The sequence below is a fragment of the Hemicordylus capensis genome, chromosome 4 (assembly GCF_027244095.1).
Source record: "Hemicordylus capensis ecotype Gifberg chromosome 4, rHemCap1.1.pri, whole genome shotgun sequence".
Classification (NCBI taxonomy): Eukaryota; Metazoa; Chordata; class Lepidosauria; order Squamata; family Cordylidae; genus Hemicordylus; species Hemicordylus capensis.
The window spans coordinates 183538180-183558489 of record NC_069660.1 but is presented as its reverse complement, the minus strand read 5'-3'; the positions used below and the strand labels follow the sequence as shown (position 1 = coordinate 183558489).

The following is a 20310-nucleotide window of genomic DNA, read 5'->3' as shown; positions in this document are numbered from 1 at the left end:
TCTCTTTACACTATTCATGTCCTTTTTTTAGTCTACTTTTTGCATGGAAAGTAGAGATCACCTTGCTGGCCCTGTGGGTTCGTGTATCCATCTCTGTGTGTGTTTCCCAACAACTTCTCAATGCCTGCACTGATTTACATCAAATTTGGTACAGGTTTTGTGTTACTTAGGGACATCTGAACAGTGTGGTTTGTGACAACATCATGTACCCCATCTAAGAGGGTGGCCACTGAGAAAGTAGGTGGATTAGTTCATACCTGAACTGCTTGTTTCTAAATTAGAAAATCTTGGTTGCTTGTGCCTTTCCTCATAGGGAAGATGAACCAGCCCTGTTCATTTTAGTTGATCTTCTTTTGTACCTTTTCCATTTCTATGATGAGTTGGGAAGGCTTTGGAGGCTTTCTAGTCCAACCTAATAAGGCATAAACTGCCCAGGTGGAACTATATGTTATACAGGAGAACCTTGTTACTCACGGGGGCTCCATTCCTGGCCTACTACTGCAAGTAATGAGGCATTAGGGCTATGAGAAAAAGAGGGTTAGGTTCCAGGATGGAGGGGGGGAAATTTAAGTGCCAAAATGAACCAAAAATGGCCCAAAACTCATTGTGGCAGTCTCCACCCCTGCTAACTTAGCAAAGAGACACCATTTAACGTGGTGATTCTCTTTATTTAGCAGGGGGAGAGTAACTGGCCCTATTGACCCCCAGCACAGTACCTCCAGTGACTGTTGCTGGTGTCTGTCTTGTGTTTCTTTTAGATTGTGAGCCCTTTGGGGACAGGGAGCCATCTTATTTATTTATTATTTCTCTGTGTAAACCGCCCTGAGCCATTTTTGGAAGGGCGGTATAGAAATCAAATAAATAAATAAAAATTATTCTTCCCAAAGTTATAAGCATTTTGGAACACTCCCATGTATAGGTTAGTAACACATTTAAATCTGACAGTGAAAAATGCTTTTACATTCAGTGTACAACTAACTACATTTTTTGTCCTTTGGCAAAGGACAGTCGCATAAATGGATTTAATGAGGATTATATAAATTAATGAAGCATGGGTCCATCAATAATGATCAGATGAGATGCATTAACTATTAACATGGGAATGCATCCCCATGCTTAAGGTGTCTCCAATTCTCTGTTTGCTGGAAATTGAGAGCTAACAGGAGATGTATCATCCCATAATTGTTTAATGGCTTCTTGAGTACTTCCAGCCTGACCGCCCGCCCCCGCTCTCTGATGAACTGCTGTGCTGAGACAGTTGCTTGCAGGATTAGGAATAAGGGTGCAGCTTTTCTTTTCCTTGCATGATAAGCAGAAGCTGCCAAATTCCCTCTTCTACAAAACTATTAATGTATAGAAGCCTTGACCTGCTTTGTATGTAGTTACCCTATTTATGGCCCTTTTCTGACTAATCCAATAAGAGACTATATATATGGATTTAAAATCTATATCTATATCTATATCTATATCTATAACTATATCTATATCTATATCTATATCTATATATGGGACTGCTGCTGCTGAAAATTGTACCTCTCTGTTAAGTTCTCTTCTCCCCTCCTATAACATTTGGTGTAGCTTACCCCGTGTCCTGTTGTCTTTAAGCTATACAGTCCCCCAACCCTACCAGCAGCAGCCAGTAATGTGGGCTGAGGGTGGGGAAACACACAGCATAATATGAGGATAGTGAATCAGATGTCTTAAATATTAACACAGAAGGGAGGGTGCAGCCCTAAGTTTCTTGCAACATTTAATTCCACTAATTGGTTGCTAGAAAAATATAATCTGTACAAAATGTGAATTAGACACAATCCCAGTTTGTGTGCATTTGTAGACAGTGGGAGAGAGACGATGATGCTATCTTCAAGCCCAGTCTCAAGATCCACAGGAATGCATCTGGAGGTTGCTTCACACTTCTCTCTACATTGCCTGCACCTTTCCAGGGAGAACCATGTCCTACTTTTTTGAGAACCAGTGTCCAAGAGAAATTCCTGTCTGCATCTGAGATTAATATACAGTCTTTCATTGATTGTCTTGTTCACATAGATGTACTTAATGTGAAATAATTTCTGTGCAAATAAGCTCTTTGGCATTGCAGGTGTCTCACGTTCACTTAATTAAATACCTTATTAGTCATCATTAATATAAGCACACAGAGTTCCTATTAGTGTTCTTTAGACATATCAGGCATTCTTCTGTGCTTCCTTTTGGTTCATTTGGAAAATGGAGATGAAATATGATCTAATTTGAACAGCAATTATTTGCATTAGCTACCATTATGAATTATTTTTATGAATGTGAATACAGAGTGGGGAGAAATCCCTTTGAACCTCTTACAAACCTAGCTCTGGCTGGAGTTGAACATTGTCAGATTGCTGCTGCTTAATAAAGCGTTAAAATATACACTGAACACTGGTATCAGAGAGGGAAATATATTTTTTGTCTATATATCTTTCTTCATTGAGATGCATGGAATAAAAGAGACATCTAATTAGCTGTATTAAGAAATCTGCTACATTGTAGAAATAATGTGCACAAAGCTGAGGCGCTTCTGTCTTTTGTTGATTGTTGAGACAAATAAAAGAAGAGATAATTAAAGTGACACCCATTTGAACCTCCCATCCCTCTGAGAGTCAATTTACCTACTACATAGAACTAGCTGATCTGGTGCAGAGCATCTGTGCCCCTACCGGCACTTTTCCTCCCTGCCCACTGGAAGGCCTGGCTAGCGCCAGCAGCAGCACTCCGCCCAGAGTGCCTTGTTCCGAGGCCGGCGCCTGAGCAGCCCCCCAGCCACCAACAATGGGCCCCCCGCCAGCCCCCTAGTTCCTCCCTCCTTTGTTGCCACTGCGCAAAGTCTGCCAGGAGAGGCTGCCGAGCTGGACGGGAGACCGGCAGGGATGGAGGGAAGGCGGCTGCAGGAGGAGGTGCTTCCTGCCAGGCGCTTCCCTTTGCTCTGTGGGCAGGTCGCCTCCTTCATGACCAGCTGAGGGGAGGAAGCTCGTCGCAGTGGAGCTCCTCCTCCCCCTGCCCCTCTCTCCTCAGGCAGACATTTTCGGGCGTTCTAAGCACTGCCACGGCTCCTGCTCTGTATTCCTCCGTGCCTGGTGGCAGCCCAGCCCCACCATTTAACCCTTCTTTGGCAGCCTGGAAGTGCCCCCCCCCCCCCGCCAGCTTTCCTTCCCCGCCTGCCGCTTTCCCACTCTGCCTGCCACTGTTGCTTTCCCTCACCGGCCAACCTGGCCAGCACTTTCCTTCCCCACCCACTGGCCTCTCCCTTCCCGCCCGACAGCAGTGCTTTCCCTTGCTGGCCGGTGATTTCCTTCCCCACTGGCCAAGCGGCTGGCTGCCCCCATTTTCTTCCCTCCCACCTGTGGCTATCTGGCAGCTCTCTGAACTCACGCAAGAGCTGCCATGCATGAGATTAGCCATGGGTACATCTTAGAGAGTTAAATATAAAGAAGATAATTGAGATAGCAGAATGTTGAACCATACCACTTCATAAAGAATGCTTCTTTATGTTAAAAGCTCCATCAATTTAGTAAACCTGCATATCAGAAAGAAATGTTTAGCAGATCTATTTATCTGGTATACAAGGAGCTTTTTACATGGAACAGCCTAAAGTTTGTTTACATGTAGTCTGAAGTGGCACAGGTGGCCATTTCCCAAGAATTCTATTGCCTCAATCTGCATGTGCAGCAGCAGAATGCGTATGGGATAGGGTGATAGTAATCAGATTTCAGAATGATTTGTACTATTATGGAGTGCAGATGGGGATCACATTTTTGAATGTTACCTATGTAAACAAAAAAACCCCAAAAACCTTCTCCCTACAAGTATAAAACTTAAAATAGCACTGACAGAGCTGAGCTAATCGCTTTCTCTGGGAAGTACTAGTTTTTAGCTTCCAGGAAGATTTTATGTGCAGAACACACATACACACAAACACACACCCCACTTAGAAGTAGTCTGCATACTCTAACACCTTGGGTTCTATCACTTTATTCTGTTGCATGTGTAGATCTGGCTATGTCATCAGGGTCTAAGATCATCAGAAGAGGCTCTTGCTTTGTACACTATATCTGAGATTGGGTTGCAAAGTAAAGTAGGACCTTGAGGCTATTCACACGAACTGCAAAAATCGGGCTAAGGGAGCCTAGCCCGATTTTTGCAGTCCGTGTGAACCACTAAGCTTGGCTGCGAGCCCAGTGGTTCCTGAGCGGGTAACCCGCTCAAGTAACCCACCCCTTAAACCTGGTTTTTTTAATCGTGAGTAGCCATGGCGCAGCTCCATGCCACGGCTACTCACGAGGAGACCCCCGCCCTGGAGGCTTAAAAGCAGCCTTCCAGCTCGGGGGTCTCTCCAGTATGCCCTGCACGCTCGTGCAGGGCATACTGGAACTTCTGGGGGCCACGTGGCCCCCGATCCTCCCAGCCCCCACCAGCTCCATCACAGAGCTGGCAGTCATGTGGGCAGTCGATCCGGCTGCCCAGGGCTGCCACCTTGCTTGTCTGCGGCGAGACCGGGCTTAGCCCACTCTCTCCGCAAACCCTATGGAAGCAGGTCTCTGTGATCATGAGACCCGCCTCCTTATCTACTGTAGAGCCTTGCTTAAGGATCAACCTTCCAAGAGAAGCCAGAAGCCACTTTAGCCAGAATTGGTTTAGTTAAAATGTAACAGGAAACCATGGTTTCCCACCACAATAATTAGTCTAAGAAAGCCACACATTGCCCCCTTCCCTTCTCTTTTGTTCACATGAAAAGAGGAGGAAACCACATTTTGTGTTACATAACATACTTAAAGGGCTGTGCTTTACTACAAATCACTGGGAAAACAAATCAGGATCAAACCATAGGTTTTGGTCCTGGTTTCCTCCTCTCATGAGCAGCCCCCGATCTCCGCTGCCCCTACCGGCTCCGTGACGGAGCCGGTAATTGTGTAGGTGGCCAATCCAGCCTCCCAGGTCTAGGTGCAGGTTTAAGCCTGCTCTCCCCACAGAAACCTCCTTGGGTCTCCGCACTGCTCGTGTGGAGAGCCTCTTTGGCTCTCTTTGACTCATTCTTATACCAGGAAGGCATGATTTCTCATTATGTCTGCCAGACCATTGTTTGTTAAGAAGGATGTTTTATTCCATCATGCCTTTAGTACAAAGGGATTGTGAGTGAATGATGTTCTGTGTTTTCTGATATATATTTTTGGTTGCTTTATATATTTTAGTATTTCTAACCTGTTCTTAGTTCCTCTGATTTAATCAAAAGCACAGGCATCTATATATATAATTCTCCTGGGTGTGCCCAGGAGAAATGCGTCCCGGCAGCCCAGCTGATTGGCTGGGCTGCAGGGGGCGCCTGATTGGCTGGCAGCACACCCAGGAGAATTCGCTGGCTGCGGAGGCAAGGCGGCGGGCCCAGGGCCGCGGCGGCGGAGCCCAGCGAGGTGGCGGAGCCCAGCAAGGTGGCGGCGGCCCCGGCCGTGAGGCGGGGCGAGGCGGCGGGCCCAGTGTGATGGTGGCGGGCCAGGCCGTGGTGGCGGGGCCCAGCGAGCGGCGGGCCCAGCGAGGCGGGGCAAGGCAGCAGGGCCCAGCGAGGCGGTGGGGCCGGGCCCGGCCGCGGAGGCAAGGCGGCGGGACTGGCCGGGCTGGGCCCGGCCGCGGAGGCAAGGCGGCGGGCCTGATGGCGGCACTCTGGGGCCGGCCACGGCATCGGCGGCGGCACTCTGGGGCCGACCAGGCCCGCTGGCGGCGGCGGCCGCACTCTGCCCCGCCGGAGACGGGGGGCGGGAGGAGAGAGAGAGGTAGCCTGGCCTGGCCGGGCCCGGCCGCGGAAGCGAGGCGGCGGGACTGGCCGGGCCCGGCCGCGGAGGCGAGGCGGCGGCGGCTGCACTCGGCCCCCACAGGGCGGCGGCGGCCGCACGGGTCAGCTAGTAGCAGAATAAGACCCAAACTGTGGTCTAGGCAGGACTGGAAAGATAGGCAAACAGCATGGTGCAAATATATGCAGGGAAGTTGGGGTGTACAGGTACAAAAGAAAACAGATGTTAAGGTGGGAAAATGCTAACTAGAGTAGAAGCATAACATCTGTGTTAAATTTTGTTTGTTGTACTGATCAAAATAGGGTATAGTTTCGTCTTGAATTTGGCCTTGTTTGAGACTCTGGTGACCGTTTTCCAGAATGTCTACTTTTTGATAGGTGGATTTCAAGTTTAATTTGTTAAACAGTATACTGTATCCATCCTTGATATGCATAAGCAGGGTTTAGCTCACTAGCCAGCCATTATTTGTGGTTGCCACCAATCCCCTCTAGGGATGTGCCCAGAACCGGCAGGGGCTGGTTCGACGGCGGGGGTGGGATAACTTTAAGGGCAGGGGAGGGTGCACTCACTCCCCTCCACTTTTCCCCTGCCGGCACTTGCTGGAAAACCAGTCCAGGGGGGTGGCAGCGTATCTCCCTGCTGCCCCGTCTGCTCTTTGGACCGGAAGTAGGTCCAGTAGCTTGCGCGTGCGATCTTAGGAGAGAAACGGGTCTACTGTAATTTGCACTAGGACAGCTTTTAGTTGAAGTTTCTTAGTTGAATTTCATTGATTGCTTTAACTTCAAATTTTATATATGTTTTAAATGTGTTTTGTTTTGTTTTGTTGTAAACCGCCTAGAGACTTTGGTAGTGGGCAGTCTATGAATGTATAATATTAAAAGAAAAATATATGGAGATGGTAAGAAACAGTGGGAACATTCTCCTACTGCTCAGAAAGTAATCCTGTTGTTTCTTATCTTCTCAAAAATAGCATTTGAAATGAAACTCCTGGTAAGGTGATCTCTATAGTGCTGGGCATCCTGCCCACCAGAGGACTGGGGTACTCACCACTGGTGAGCTGGCAAGTGGATTTGTAGATGCTTGCACACAAAATTGCTGCTAGAAGTGTTGTTTCTTACCTCTGCATATACTGCTGGAAGTTGGTTCTTGTTTTTAATTTGTTTTGATAACATTTTACATAAATGTTTGGTTAAGCATAACAAAATGCTTGTATGGCTAAATGAAAACATTAAAGTAAATACATAGCAATAGCAATATCCGAAGCTCTCTAAGCGGTTTACAATGCCTTGATAAATGGTTTACATACCTTGATAAATGAAACTATCTGTGCTGTACTTCCAATAGTCAGTTTGTGTGGGGTTTGGAAGTTGCTGTATTGGACTCCAATTGCATTCCAAGTTGCTGTATTGGATTGTACAGTTCAGGAAGTTTAGGAGAACAACTTCTTGAGTGGTCCACAGAAATCACCAATACAGTTTCCAAAAACTGTATTGTTTTCTACTATGTGGAAATCAAAATAGGATGCTGCTTCCAAACAGAAGGAAAAGAGTGCTGCAAGAGGAGTGAGCCAAGTCTGTTCATCACTTGTCTGTCATGAAGAGGCACTCTCAAAGACTTCTTCAAATCCAAAAATCATCTCTGGTTGCCATCTATTTCAGCACAGGGAACTACAGTTTGATACAGAAGTTGACATACTGAAGTGTGTCTTGGCATTTTGCAAAAAAGGATGACAATCATCCCAACACTGATGCACTAATGACTGACTCTTCTATTTTGGTGATTATGTTCCACGCTGGTACTTCTCAAACATTTCAAGATTGTGGCAGAATTGGTTTTCTTACCAAACATTCTGAACCAGTTCCCAGTGGTCAAGCAAATTTGTGTTATGTTGGATGTATTATATCACAAAAGCAGAGTGAAGAGATGTGTGCAAGAGAAGGGAGACACTTAGCATCTCCCTCAATGCAGCTGCCCACCAACTGGCACAGTTTCTTAAAAGCTGAAAAAACCAATATGGAGCTGTTAAACTTTCTTGCAGCTATTATCTTGAAACATAGCTGCAAAAAGCTCATGATTAACACATAAGGAAGGCTAATCATTTCCAGTGTCAGTCATTTTTACACGAGTGGTGTTGCCAAAAAGGCACAGCCAGAATGTGACAAAGACCTATGCCTACCAGTGGCATAACAAGCTCTGAAGGGGCCTGTCTGCCAGAATTGAATATGGGCCCCATCAGATAATTTCCCCATAGGGATAAATGGAAAACGCAAAAATATTAATACCTTCTGAATGGCTGGGCAAAACGCCCTGAAATTTCACATGGAGTTACTATATGATGATAGCATTAAATTTGTGGATGTTCAAGGGGATCAGTTCACCCCTTGATTTTTTATGAGCTTTTTAAAAAGCTAAATGTTATCACCAAGCGGGTATACTCCCTCAAAGTGTGATGTGAGAACCCATACTGTACTGGTGATTGCAGTCCTGCCACCATGCCATGATTAACAGCAACTACAATAGTTAAATCCTAGTTAGCCACAGAAATGGGACCAGGATTGCCAATAAAATGCGGGTTTGTCTGTCACGCTCCTTGGGAACGTGCCCGGCTCAGCAATTGTAGTTAACCCTTTTAACAATGATTGATTGTTCTGATAAATAACAGGCTCTATATGTGTAGTATGAGTCAAATAAATTCTCCTATGCAGGAGGAAGCCAAAGTAACCTTTTTAAAAAAAAGTTATAGGAGAACTCCGTTATGCATGGGAGTTCTGTTCTGTGGTGGCGTGGGGACTGCGGATAATGAAGCCACAGGTAATGGGTCCTTAGGCAATGGGAATTGTGGGTTAGGTTCCCTAGCGAACAAAAAGAGCAAACTGAGGGCAAAAAGTGGGGGAAATTTGGAGGAGAGTGCCCTGCCGTGTTCTTTGTGTCCCCAGCTGTCCAGCAATGCCCCCAAAACACTGAAATTTTCATTATTTTTCAGAGAAAGATTGCGAGGTTCTAAAAAAATTGGCTCCCTTACTTAAAATGATGGGCGAAAATGACCTCAGACCCACGGATATGTGAGTCTTAACCCTTTAGTTGCCAGTTTTTCATGCATATACTGGGTTTGGGTGGCAATTACCCGACTGCAGATACCAGATACCACAGATGCCAGGTCCGTGATTAATGAGGTTTGCCTGTATTCTTATTCTTACTTATTTTTATTTCCCCCCTAGAAATTATGCTCACATGGCAAAACTCATAGCAGATACATTAGGGGATGAAATTGAAAGTGGATGGTGTTAACTATGATCTCCAAACTAGGCACACTCCCGCAGAGCATGACATGAGAATCTGTATTGTACTGGTGGTTGTAGTCCCACTGCCAAGAATTAAACTACAATTGGCACTACGATCTGATCATACTTGCTAATTGCCGTGCAATCCTAGTTAATCGCAGTTGTGGGACTACGACTGCCAGTACAGTGCAGATGCCTGACTCAGTTATCTTCTTTATATATATTTCTCTAAGGCATACCTGTCACTAAAAAAATGTTTAAAATTGTGAGGGAAATGCTTTTAAAAAGAGAATTAAGCCACAAAATGGCTCCTGCAGACAAAATGGCAACCAGAAGTGACTTCCATGGTTATTTCCGGCCGTCTAGGAACCATGGATATGTGGGCTTAGTATCCGTGGATAATGAAATTGGGTATCACTTAGACACCCACGAATATTCAAAGCGACGAATAGTGGTTCCGGGAGTAATGAGGTTTGCCTGTATATAATAACATCTTCCGACGCCACCTCTTTTCATGGGGGCCCCCTTAAATCCTCTTATACGTTGTGTTATTTTAACCCTTTCCAATATCTTTTCAAAATTGGATACATAAGTAAGTAATTTGTGATGTAAATTCAAGGCTGTATGTATGCTACAATTACACAGAAATAAAGAAAACCTTCATAATCTGATCCTGGCTGCAGAATTAATATTTTTTTAAAAGCACGTTTCTGGACTAGTTGATAAAAAAACTACCACAACTTGCAAGCCAGAAGTGTGGACAAATAAGATTTCCCAATATTGGTTCTTCAATGACTTACATAGCTTATTGCCTCTCAGAATTAGAAGTTGAATAATTATGCAAAATAAAAGAAATCATGCAAAGTTGTTTCATTTGATTTATTTATTTGATTGATCCATGAGGATTACTCAGTACTGACATGCTCATGGTGTTTTAATTCTGTCGGCTGTATGTAAAATGTTGGCTGTATGTACATTTTACTGACTTCCTCCTTGCTTAATACATGCACCTTAGCTTTGCCAGAGCACAAAAAATGGGTTTCTCAATAGTCATTTGCACCCAATAAATTTTTCTGTGCTTGCATTTAAAGGAATTTCCTAATTTGAAGGCTTTATGGATAACTTAATAGAATACTATTCATGCCTTTTCTTGCTGTTATTTGTTGTCCACAAATGAATTAATAAAATAATTGACTCCTTACCTTCTGTAGTGCTTCCTGCCACCACTGTCAAGTATATGTGACCGTATATTATTATTATTATTATTATTATTATTATTATTATTAAATTCAGTTTCAATACAATATTATATTATAATAATTGCTTTTCAAAGTTTCAAGAGCATTGCTTTTATTTACTAACCGTTTAACTTGTGCACTGTAAAGGGGGTATATATTCAAAATGGCAGTCCTGACTTTGTTTATCATAAAAGGACCAGTCAGCAGTTGCACTTATATCATCCATTGCATATCTGCACAAAGCAAGCATTGATTTACATTGTATAATAGGCTCTGTAACAGTAACGTACTTAGTTCATTGTGGTTTCTGATTTCTAATTATGATTTTAAGCAATTAGAAGTCCACATTGGGTAGTTAATATCATTGTTATTTAGAGTCAGCTGTAGATTTAGAAGTTTCTCATAAATCTTATTATAAGGTATTTATTTACTTTATTTAGGGTCAAGTTGTGTTCAAAAATGGAGAGAGGATGGGGACCATCAAATTTACACAATTCCAAGGTAGGTGATGGATATTTTTTCCTTTATGTTTATATTACTATGGTCGTAAATAATAGTCTAAGAATGTGAATTGGAGTTGCATTTGTCCTAATAGACATTTCACACTGCAGAGTAGTTTGAAAGGAAATGAACTGAATATGTGATAATAAAATGTGGCAGAATGCCCAGAAACAATGGTTTTTCTTTTTGTTGGTAGAGGAAAGAATGCATTGTGTGAATTTTTTTTTAGTTTTAATGCTGTGCTCTTTTTTGCTCAGAAGGATAACTGGAATCAAATGTATAATATAACATATAGATCTGAGTCAAGTGTATTGAAAAACTGTGCTAAATAGCAATACCATATGCTAACCTCTTGCTTCCCTGCAAAGTGAGACAGATTTCAAAATCAGAACAGCTGTTCTAATGTGAATTTTTAAACTGACTTGCTTGCCTTTTTTAAATAAAAAGAAAATGCATTATGAAATTTAATCAAAACTGTGTATTGATGATGAACTGTGACAGTACAGTAAGTAAGTAAAGAAAAGTGTGCCCTCAAGTCTATTTCGACTCCTGGTGCCCACAGATCCCTGTGGTTTTCTTTTGGTAGGATACAGGAAGGGTTGACCATTGCCTCCTCCCGTGCAGTAGGAGATGATGCCTTTCAGCATCTTCCTATATCTCTGCTGCCCTATATAGGTCTGGGGAACATACCAGTGGGGATTCGAATCATCAACCTTCTGCTTATTGGTCAAGCATTTCCCCACTGTGCCACTTAAGGTGGTATCAACAGTACAGTAAATTGGGTTAATTCCAGGAAAGGGGTACAGTATTCTTAAGAAGCTCCCTTTGCTTGAACAGAGGTGTATCATTTTCCATACCTGATCGGTGAGGTTTCTGTTGCTAGAAAGGGGTTCATAGCATTTGAATTTCTAAATTTAACCTTTGTTGTTACAGCCTCACTGCATGTTAAGGACATTGCAAGGCAGTTCACATGATCATTTGTGAGTGGGTTAGAGAGCTCCTACCGTATTAGCAGAACCTAATTGGAGAGATGGTCTTGTGGTAGCAAGCATGACGTCCCCTTAGCTAAGCAAGGTCCGCCCTGGTTGCATGTGAATGGGAGACTTGATGGGTGAGCACTGCAAGATATTCCCCTTAGGGGATGGAGCCGCTCTGGGAAGAGCATCTAGGTTCCAAGTTCTCTCCCTGGCTTCTCCAAGATAGGGCTGAGAGAGATTCCTGCCTGCAACCTTGGAGAAGCCGCTGCCAGCCTGTGAAGACAATACTGGGCTAGATAGACCAATGGTCTGACTCAGTATATGGCAGCTTCCTATGTTCCTAATGTGTTTGCGTCAGCAAACCCAGGAAACACGCGATTAAGCCTGTTACAGTGTCCAATGTTGAAAACTGGAGCTGCAAGTATGGAAAGTACTCTCAGGTCTAGCATGCCTTACCATCATGCTCTGTACTGTCAGCAAACTGGAAAGCTTCATGACATCAGCAGCTGCCCTTTGGTCAGGAAGGAGCAGGAGGCAGGCCCAGCCCTGCTGAAGTGGCTTCAGCTTCAGGATCATAGGGTGCTTTGGTCTGCAGAGTGTCACATCCATGGACGGCAGCCCCTGTAGCCACAGCTCTTCCTTGTTTCGATGCAAGGGAGGGCTTGCGGCATCTTAGTGGCTGGGTCGAAGAGATGAATGGTTTCACATGACCAGAAAATCAAGGTAGAAGAGTTCTCTTCTCCTCCTATCTTAGTTAAGAGCAGGGTAAAAAAGCTGGGTTACCCTGCTCTGAGCAATCTGGGTTGGAGAGATTTTTGTAAATTTACACGATAGTAGTAAGTGTGCCTCCTACCTCAATTTTGATGATTGTGTGAACCAACCTAGTGTCTGGTTAAGGACATTGTGGTGTTGGGTCACTGTGTGATGGCCTGGTGGGCCACTGTGTGAAACAGGATACTGGAGTAGATAGGCCTTGGCCCTGATACAGCATGGCCTTTCTTATGTTCTTATGACAGACACAATACCTGGGTACTTAGGGCACAGTTAAATATGGCAGGAGATCCATTATCAGAACTGCTTCTTCTCTTTTTTTTATGTTTGCAAGCAGCAGAGTGAGGGAGAGCCAAATCTTGATTAGGATCTAGTGTTGCAGAGTGTTAACCCTTTTCTTTGAACTGATTTCCTGATTTAAATCCCCCTGTCTGGGTCTGATGTGTGTGGACCCCTGCAGTTGTTACTACTTTTTTTTTTTTTAATGCAGGAGATCCTCCACACAGATCTCCTATGTCACATCTAGTCTAAGCTGTGACCCAACGATCACCTCTGCTGGACTTCACCAGCCCCTTGATAAGGATCTTATGATTGATTTAGCACTGTGGACAAGAGTCTAAAATACCTAGCATCTTGCTGACATCTTCAGGAGAAAATGGATCAAAATAATCCAAGCAATTGAGACAAGTGTGTGCATTTGACACTTCTGGTGTAGACACAGTACCAGTTGCAACATCTAAGTCAGTTAGAATCCAACAAAATATTGAACAAAGTCATTGCAGTGAGCAATGGATTATTAACTAGCTGCAATGTTAGAACCGGGACTTAATAGGCTCCAAACCACCTGGATGCATTTAGCAACAGCACATTTGGAGAGGAGGAATCAAGACAAATGAACCCAAGTCCCAAGCTGGTCCTCTTGCCCATTTCTTTTGTGGGTAGGTAGAGCCCATCATGACATATCACACAACCCACTTAGGTGTCCTTAGGAATTACCCATGGCGAACAATGGGGTGCCTCAAGATTCTCCATTGTTCCCTATGGCCAAGAACAAAGAGTGCATGCACACAAGTTTTGCATTGCTATTTGCAATGCATTTTGCAAACCTGCCTTGAAAAACACTGCAGAAGCACACAGTAAAAGGAATCTGTTCCTCCCAACACAGAACGCACATTTCAAACACAGTCCAAAAATGGCCCCAAAAGAATCACCTGACCCAGAATCCACTGTCAGCCACAGTGCCTGCGCTGAAGTAATATCATTGGCACAAGTTGCTCTCTCTCACAAAAAAGTACTGTATTTTACACAGTATAAGACGCACTTTTTTCCTTGAAAAATATCTGCCCAAATTCAGGTGCATCTTATACTCTGAAGTTTAGGGGCTTGTCGGAAAAGAGAGGGGGGAGAAGGATGTCCTCTGATGACAGCCCAGAAATTCAGGCTTTACTGGCCGGGCTGATACTGTATTTGAGCGGCCAAGGCCGCAACCCGTGCAACTCTTTGACTCGCTTGTGCCAACTCCAGCGGCAGTTGCAGCTCAACATCCATCCTCCTTCGGGCCGGCGGAGAAGAAAGGAACAGGAAAAGGAGGGAGGGCGGAGGGGAAAGCGAAGGCATGGATGGGCCCTTCTGCGAAAAGCTTGACGCTGTTGCTGCTGCTGCTCCCTGTACCGTCCGCTTCGCCTCTAGCCCCGTCCTGCCCTCTCCACTCGCGCTGCTTGGTCTTGTCCGCTCCTCACTCCCTGCCATGTTGGATTGTGCGGCCGAAGCCGGGGAAAAGTTGGAAGTTTAGGGCTTGTCGGGAAAGAGAGGGGGGAGGAGGAGGAAGGGCAAGCAGGGAGCATTCGCTTACCACCTCCCTTCCTCTCTCGCCGGGGCCTGCCGGGAGCAGCCTAGTCAGCCCGCCCGCCGCCCGCCTCCCCGGGATCCCTCCAGTTGCTGCCCCGATGCTGCTGCAGTGAGGGAGGCTGCTGTGCCGCCGCCCTCTGAGGGGATGTGGGGCCCGACCTGGAGACGAGCCCGCACAGGCAAGCATCAGCCTGCAGGAGCCGCCAGAGGCACAAGAGGAAGTGGAGAAGGAGGTCCCGGGCGGGCCCTGCGATGAGCAACAACCAGCAGCAGCGGCCGCTGCGGGTCACCACCGTGGGCTCGCTGCTGCTGGCAGAAGGAGGGAAAGGACAGAGCGGGGCGCGGTGGGAGGGCTTTGAGGGGAGATGGAGGCGAGAGGACAAGGAAAGCTCAAACTCTGAAAAACTGGATTAAAATCAAGGTGCGTCTTATAGTCTGTAGTGTCTTATAGTCCGTAAAATACGGTATGATTCCTTACATTACATTTCCGTACCGCCCAAAATGCAAGTCTCTGGGCAGTTTACAACAAAACTATAAAAAGAGATAAAAAGATTAAAACATTATAACAACTAAAATTTAAAATGTTAAAATTATTAAAAACACAATTAAAACAATATCTAATTCAAAGCCTGGGTGAACAAATGTGTCTTGACTGCCTTTTTAAAAGTTGTAAGAGATGGAGAGGCCTTTATTTCAGCAGGAAGTGTGTTCCAAAGCCTGAGGGCAGCAACGGAGAAAGTCTGTCCCTAAGTAGCCACCAGACGAGCTGGTGGCAAATGCAGACGAACCTTAGCATCAAGTACTTAGTACTTAGCATCAAGCACTAAATGGGTTATTGCATTTGGCACCATTCTTTGACAGCCACTTTGAGCAGCTGCTTATTTCTAAAAAAGCTTGCAGGGCAAATCCTTTTCTCTAACATGGGTGGGACAGATCTTACAGGTAGGCACCACCTACCTCATCATAGAGATCTTCCTCACAGCACCCCTTCACAGTTAACAGTTCTCAGAAGAGGCCACCTTTAAATAGTGAGAAGGTGCACACGAGCAGCCAAACCCAGGCTAGGGCAGCCCAGCCTGGGTTTGGCTGCCTGTGTGCACTGCCAGGATCAAGCCCGATCCCTGCGCTGCCCCTTGTGGGTAGCTCGACCTTTTTACCCGACCTTTAGCCACGGTTTAAAGGTGTGGGTGCGCCCTTAGCTCCAGCGCCAGGGTCGTGACTAGAGTGCCGACTCCCAGGAGGATCCAGAAGCGCACTTAGCCACGGACCTTGGGGATTTGGTCCATGGCCTCTCGTCTTCTGGGGAGCCTCCCCAGAGCTCTGCCGCCACTGCCTAACGCCCTGTCATAAATCTGTTGGCACGGCTGACCCGACAGGATTTACGATCCCTCCAGCTCAGCTTCAGAGTTTGTTCTCACAGCCAAGTCCTCCTGCTCCTCCTCTGACTCTTCTGACTCAGAGGTCTGAGCCATGACACGCCTGCTGGGCAAGTCAAATCTTTTCTAAAAACCTTTTTTTAAGTGCCTTACCCGGCAGGGCTGCCAGCAGGTGTGCAGGCACTCAAAGGAGGGAGGTGGTGGCAAGTGCTCCTTCTCTGAACCCGCCTGCCTCCCAAATGATAGTTAGAGCCCTTTGGGGCCCATTTTGGGCCTCAGGCGGGGGAGCGCTTGCCGTTGCCTCCCTCCCCCGAGTGTCCGCACACCCGCTGGCCACTCCAATCTCTGCTGTATAGCAGTGATTTTAAAAATGTTTTTAAAAAAGATTTGACTTGCACCCAACCCGCCTCCCAGCACTCAAGCTGAGGGGCGGGGGCTCCAAAACCCTTCAGGACAGGCGCGCCCCTGAGAGAATCTCCCAATGTACCAGGCTTGTGCAGTGCAATGTGAGATTCCCAGAGACCAGGAAAACGAGTCCTGGCCTCCAGCAATCCGTGCTGCATGGAGCAGCATGGATAGTGTGGGTGTGCGTCGTCACATCGAAAAGGAGCCCCACTGGTCATCTGGGGGAACGTAGGTAAAACCTACCTGGTTTGGTCATGTGCATGACCTTAATGTCTTTTTTCATTTATTAATATATCAACACCAAAAGAGCTCTATTAAATGAACGAGTGAGCCTTTAAAGTTCAGACCTACTTATTCAAAGTGGCCCTTCACAGATTAATCAACTAAAGCTTTAAGTGATTAATCTATTGATGAAACCAATTAAACTTGCAAGTATTGTTATCCTCTCTCTCTCTCTCTCTCTCTCTCTCTCTCTCTCTCTCTACCTCCAGAAATTTTATATATGACCAAATGAAGCTGATCTGGATCAAGACTGTGCTTTTCAAAGGACTCATGCATGTTGGCTCTAAGGGTTTCCTCATTTGAACCCTCTGGGCTGGTTCACACAATTACAACAATGTTGGGAAACCAGTAAATCTGAGATTCTCACAGTGTGTGCGCTCTCATGAGGCATATTGTGAGCACTCAGATATTTTTGTCAATCCCAGATCCTCAACATGGCAAACTGACATTTAACTGGGATTGTCAAGCAGATCTAAGAATAACGATCCTAGTGAAATGTTATGTTGGCATGCTGCCACCTCGAGGTTGGCAACAGCTTCTGGGTTCTCATGGCAAGCTCCTCAGGAGTTTGTGTGCTACAAGAATCTCAGATTCACTGGTTAGCTGACATTGTGATTGTGAAAACTGGCCCTGTATGTCAGTGTGTTCTAGGTAGCCATAAAACCTGAAATAGTGCTTGTGATATGTCCACGGCTTTTTGCTGCTCTTGAAGCTCCTTGGATTGTGACCAAAGTCTGTGAATAAGTGAGACCTAGGAGTGCAGTCTAGACTTTCCTGCTATTGGCCCTCCTGAGCAAATATTCAAATATGGTTACATACGCAGTTTATTGGATTGGGTCCAGAGGCTGGTTATAGCTATGTGTGGTTATGGCCTTCTTACATCAATGAACACCAAGCTTTGCAGATGCCTTGTTTAGAAAAGATGGTAGATTATACCACCTTATTGAATCTGGTCTAAGTCTAAATTGCACATTAGAACAAAGCAGTGTTGGCTGCTTCTTTGCTGGGATGTTGGCATGTAGAATTTCTGCTCCTGTGGGGGCGATTTCCAGGGACAGCAAAGCAAGTGGCAAAGGATATATTAAAATTGCCCTCTTGCCTGCTACATCTTTGCTGCATATTACCTGGGCACTTTCCAGACTAGCTGCTGGAACAGCAGCAAAATGCCTCCATTCGGGCAAGTCGCATTTGGAACATAAACAGCAGGGGGAGCAGTCTCGCAGCAACTAACAACCAAAAAACCCAGCAACTTTTTCACGCCAGATATACAATGTCCTTGCTCTATATCGCAGCAATTAAATTCACAACAAGGCATTGGAAATGTGAACGGTACCCTGCTGTCCACGTAGGGACTGCAGTGTCACGACGCAGGAAATGTGGATGCACACTTCCGAGATACATCCTGACCCTGTTGTAGGATCTAGTCTGGAAAGCTCCCTGGTCCCAGTGCTACCTTGCAGTGAAGAAGTGCCCATTGTGGTTACATTACATGCAGTTGAAGTGTAATGTGCCATTTAGCCTTTATTCTAAAGGCTAAATGGCACATTACTAAACTTTATTCTAAATGAAATATTGTGAAATAGCTTGTGCTGTTTGAAATGCTTTGTGCTCTTTTAGCTTCTCTTCTAGAATATCAGCCATGTTAAAATCTTCATAAAAAGTTGGTTCCTCCTTCCTGTTACATGACTAACAGTTTCTTTCTCATAGATTTTTTAAAAGCCAATTTTCTGCCTGGGCTTACAGCCAAGTTGATAGGATGTATGAAAATATTGTGAATGGGCTTTGATTAGTGCTAGTTAAAACCCAAAAGATTTGGATGGAAGAGGATTGTGTCTGGAGGAAAATGAATACTGTTTCTGAGAATGAAAAACCATTCGGTAGAAAAGACTGAGACCGGCTTCAAACATACATGAACAGTGCTTGCTTTCTCTACACTTGACTGACTGCTGAATGTGTGAACCAACTCCATTTTAAGAAGTTGTGTTTGAGGTGACGTTGAAAGTTCATTTTGTGGCCCATTCACACATGCAGGGCATTACTTGATGGTACATTTGTGAAATGGGGACTCACTTGTGAATCAGCCCTTAATCTCTCTAGATTTTACAGTTAGTTCCTAGATTTATCACTTAGTTCCTAGGAATATTTTTCAGGTCAGGAGCAGGACACAGGTTGTTGTTTTGCTTTGATTTGTAGAAACCTGATTTGGTTCCATACATTTTGTGTGATTTCTTTAGAAATACTTTATGTTGCTCATGTTAAACATTTTCTCTTCTGCCTCTTATTGCACCCACCCACAATAAGTACCTCCAAGGTTTTCTACTGCAGTCACTGACCCACACAAATGTGCTGCTTTTTTTCTTCAACAAGTCAGAATGCAGGAGAAAAATCTGTTCATTTTGCTGTGTTCTTCTGCCATTAGATATTGGCCACAATCCAGCACAGAGTTAGAAGTGCTTAAACCCATTGAAATAAATGGAATTAAGTGTTGGATTGTGGCTAATGTACTAAAGCTCACTTCAGTTCGTGCCATCCAAGATAATGGCATAAGTACAACATGTTGCTTTTACGAATACATCTATAGGACTTCAGCTAGCAGTTAAGCAGTTTCCGCTGATTTCAATGGGGCTTGAACAAAATTAATGTTCTTTGTATTGCATTCTATATTTTAGGTCAGTAGCTTTTGAGTTTTGTACCATAAGAGAGCCTTTTCCATGTTGTCTTGTCTGCCAAAGATCCCCTGTATGTGTGCCACAGAATCCCTGTGTGTTGCAGAGGATTCTAGTGCCTATTGTAGGATGTGCACACTGTTCATACTTGATGGATCTGCTGGACATCTCTCTTGCCTTGTGTGAACTAATACTGTGTCCAAGAATGCACCTTACACTTCAGAAGATCAAAATAGGTAAAGTACAGAATGCAACACTTCTCGATTTATTATATAAATAAAAATACAGCATCAAAGATCCAAATGGTGCAATTACAGGTGTACTGTTGGTGCATCCATATCCACAGTGTGCCCAGGTTAATTTGATAAAATATATTCTATGATAAATATCAAATTCTATGATAAAAATTCAGGGGAAAAATCATTAAACAGTTTGCAAAATAGTTCAGTAGATTTCCAAGCAATGTGTTGTTGGCAAAATGGTTCATACATTCAATGTGCAGGGTCATTTAAGCATATAATAGCTCACAGTCTAGCATTGAGTAAGGCAACATTGACTTGGCAACATCACTTCTGTGAGTATGGATTCCTGCCTGCACAGAAAGCCCAGTTTGGGAAGTTGCCACTGGGACTTCTGTGAATATGTTTATCTGACATTACAGTGCTCACACTAGTAGACTGCTTGGATGTGCAGCTATTTGCCAAAATAATCCTACATGTAGAATGTATGAACCCTTCCTTATTAGTCAAATGTGCTGGATTTAATTCAATTTCTTTGGTCCCTGTACTTCCCACTTAGATATTGCAAAGCATGTAGGAGGCAGAGTGTGTGATTTAGAGTACAAATTAAAAGAATGATTTTGAGTTGAAAGAGGCTGCCTTGAAATACAATACTCCAGTTGTGGTAAACAGAGATTTATCCCTGAAACCATTTTCTTGCTTAATTTTATCTTCTTTGTATGTGTTCCTTAATAGATGTATTACTGAACTTGTTAATAGCTATCCAAAAGTAAGGCTTGTGCTGCTGCTTATAGGTATAAATATGGACTCCCTATGCAGAGCTGTAGGGGGGGAAATCCTTTCCTGTCATTTTAGCCGTTCAAAAGGTCAGCGTAAAAAATGTTTTAATACAAAGCAGTTCTTGTCTGACTTT

The 20310-nt window shown here is 44.6% G+C and overlaps 1 protein-coding gene across 2 annotated transcripts in view; it reads left to right on the top strand.

Moving 5' to 3' along the window:
* GABBR2 (gamma-aminobutyric acid type B receptor subunit 2) overlaps window positions 1-20310 on the top strand; it is a 608047-nt gene that overhangs the window by 341204 nt on the left and 246533 nt on the right. For both annotated transcript variants that reach the window (XM_053243867.1, XM_053243869.1), the window contains one exon: window positions 10773-10833. In XM_053243867.1, coding sequence (XP_053099842.1) covers window positions 10773-10833 — 61 coding nt within the window. The remainder of the gene's footprint in view (window positions 1-10772; window positions 10834-20310) is intronic.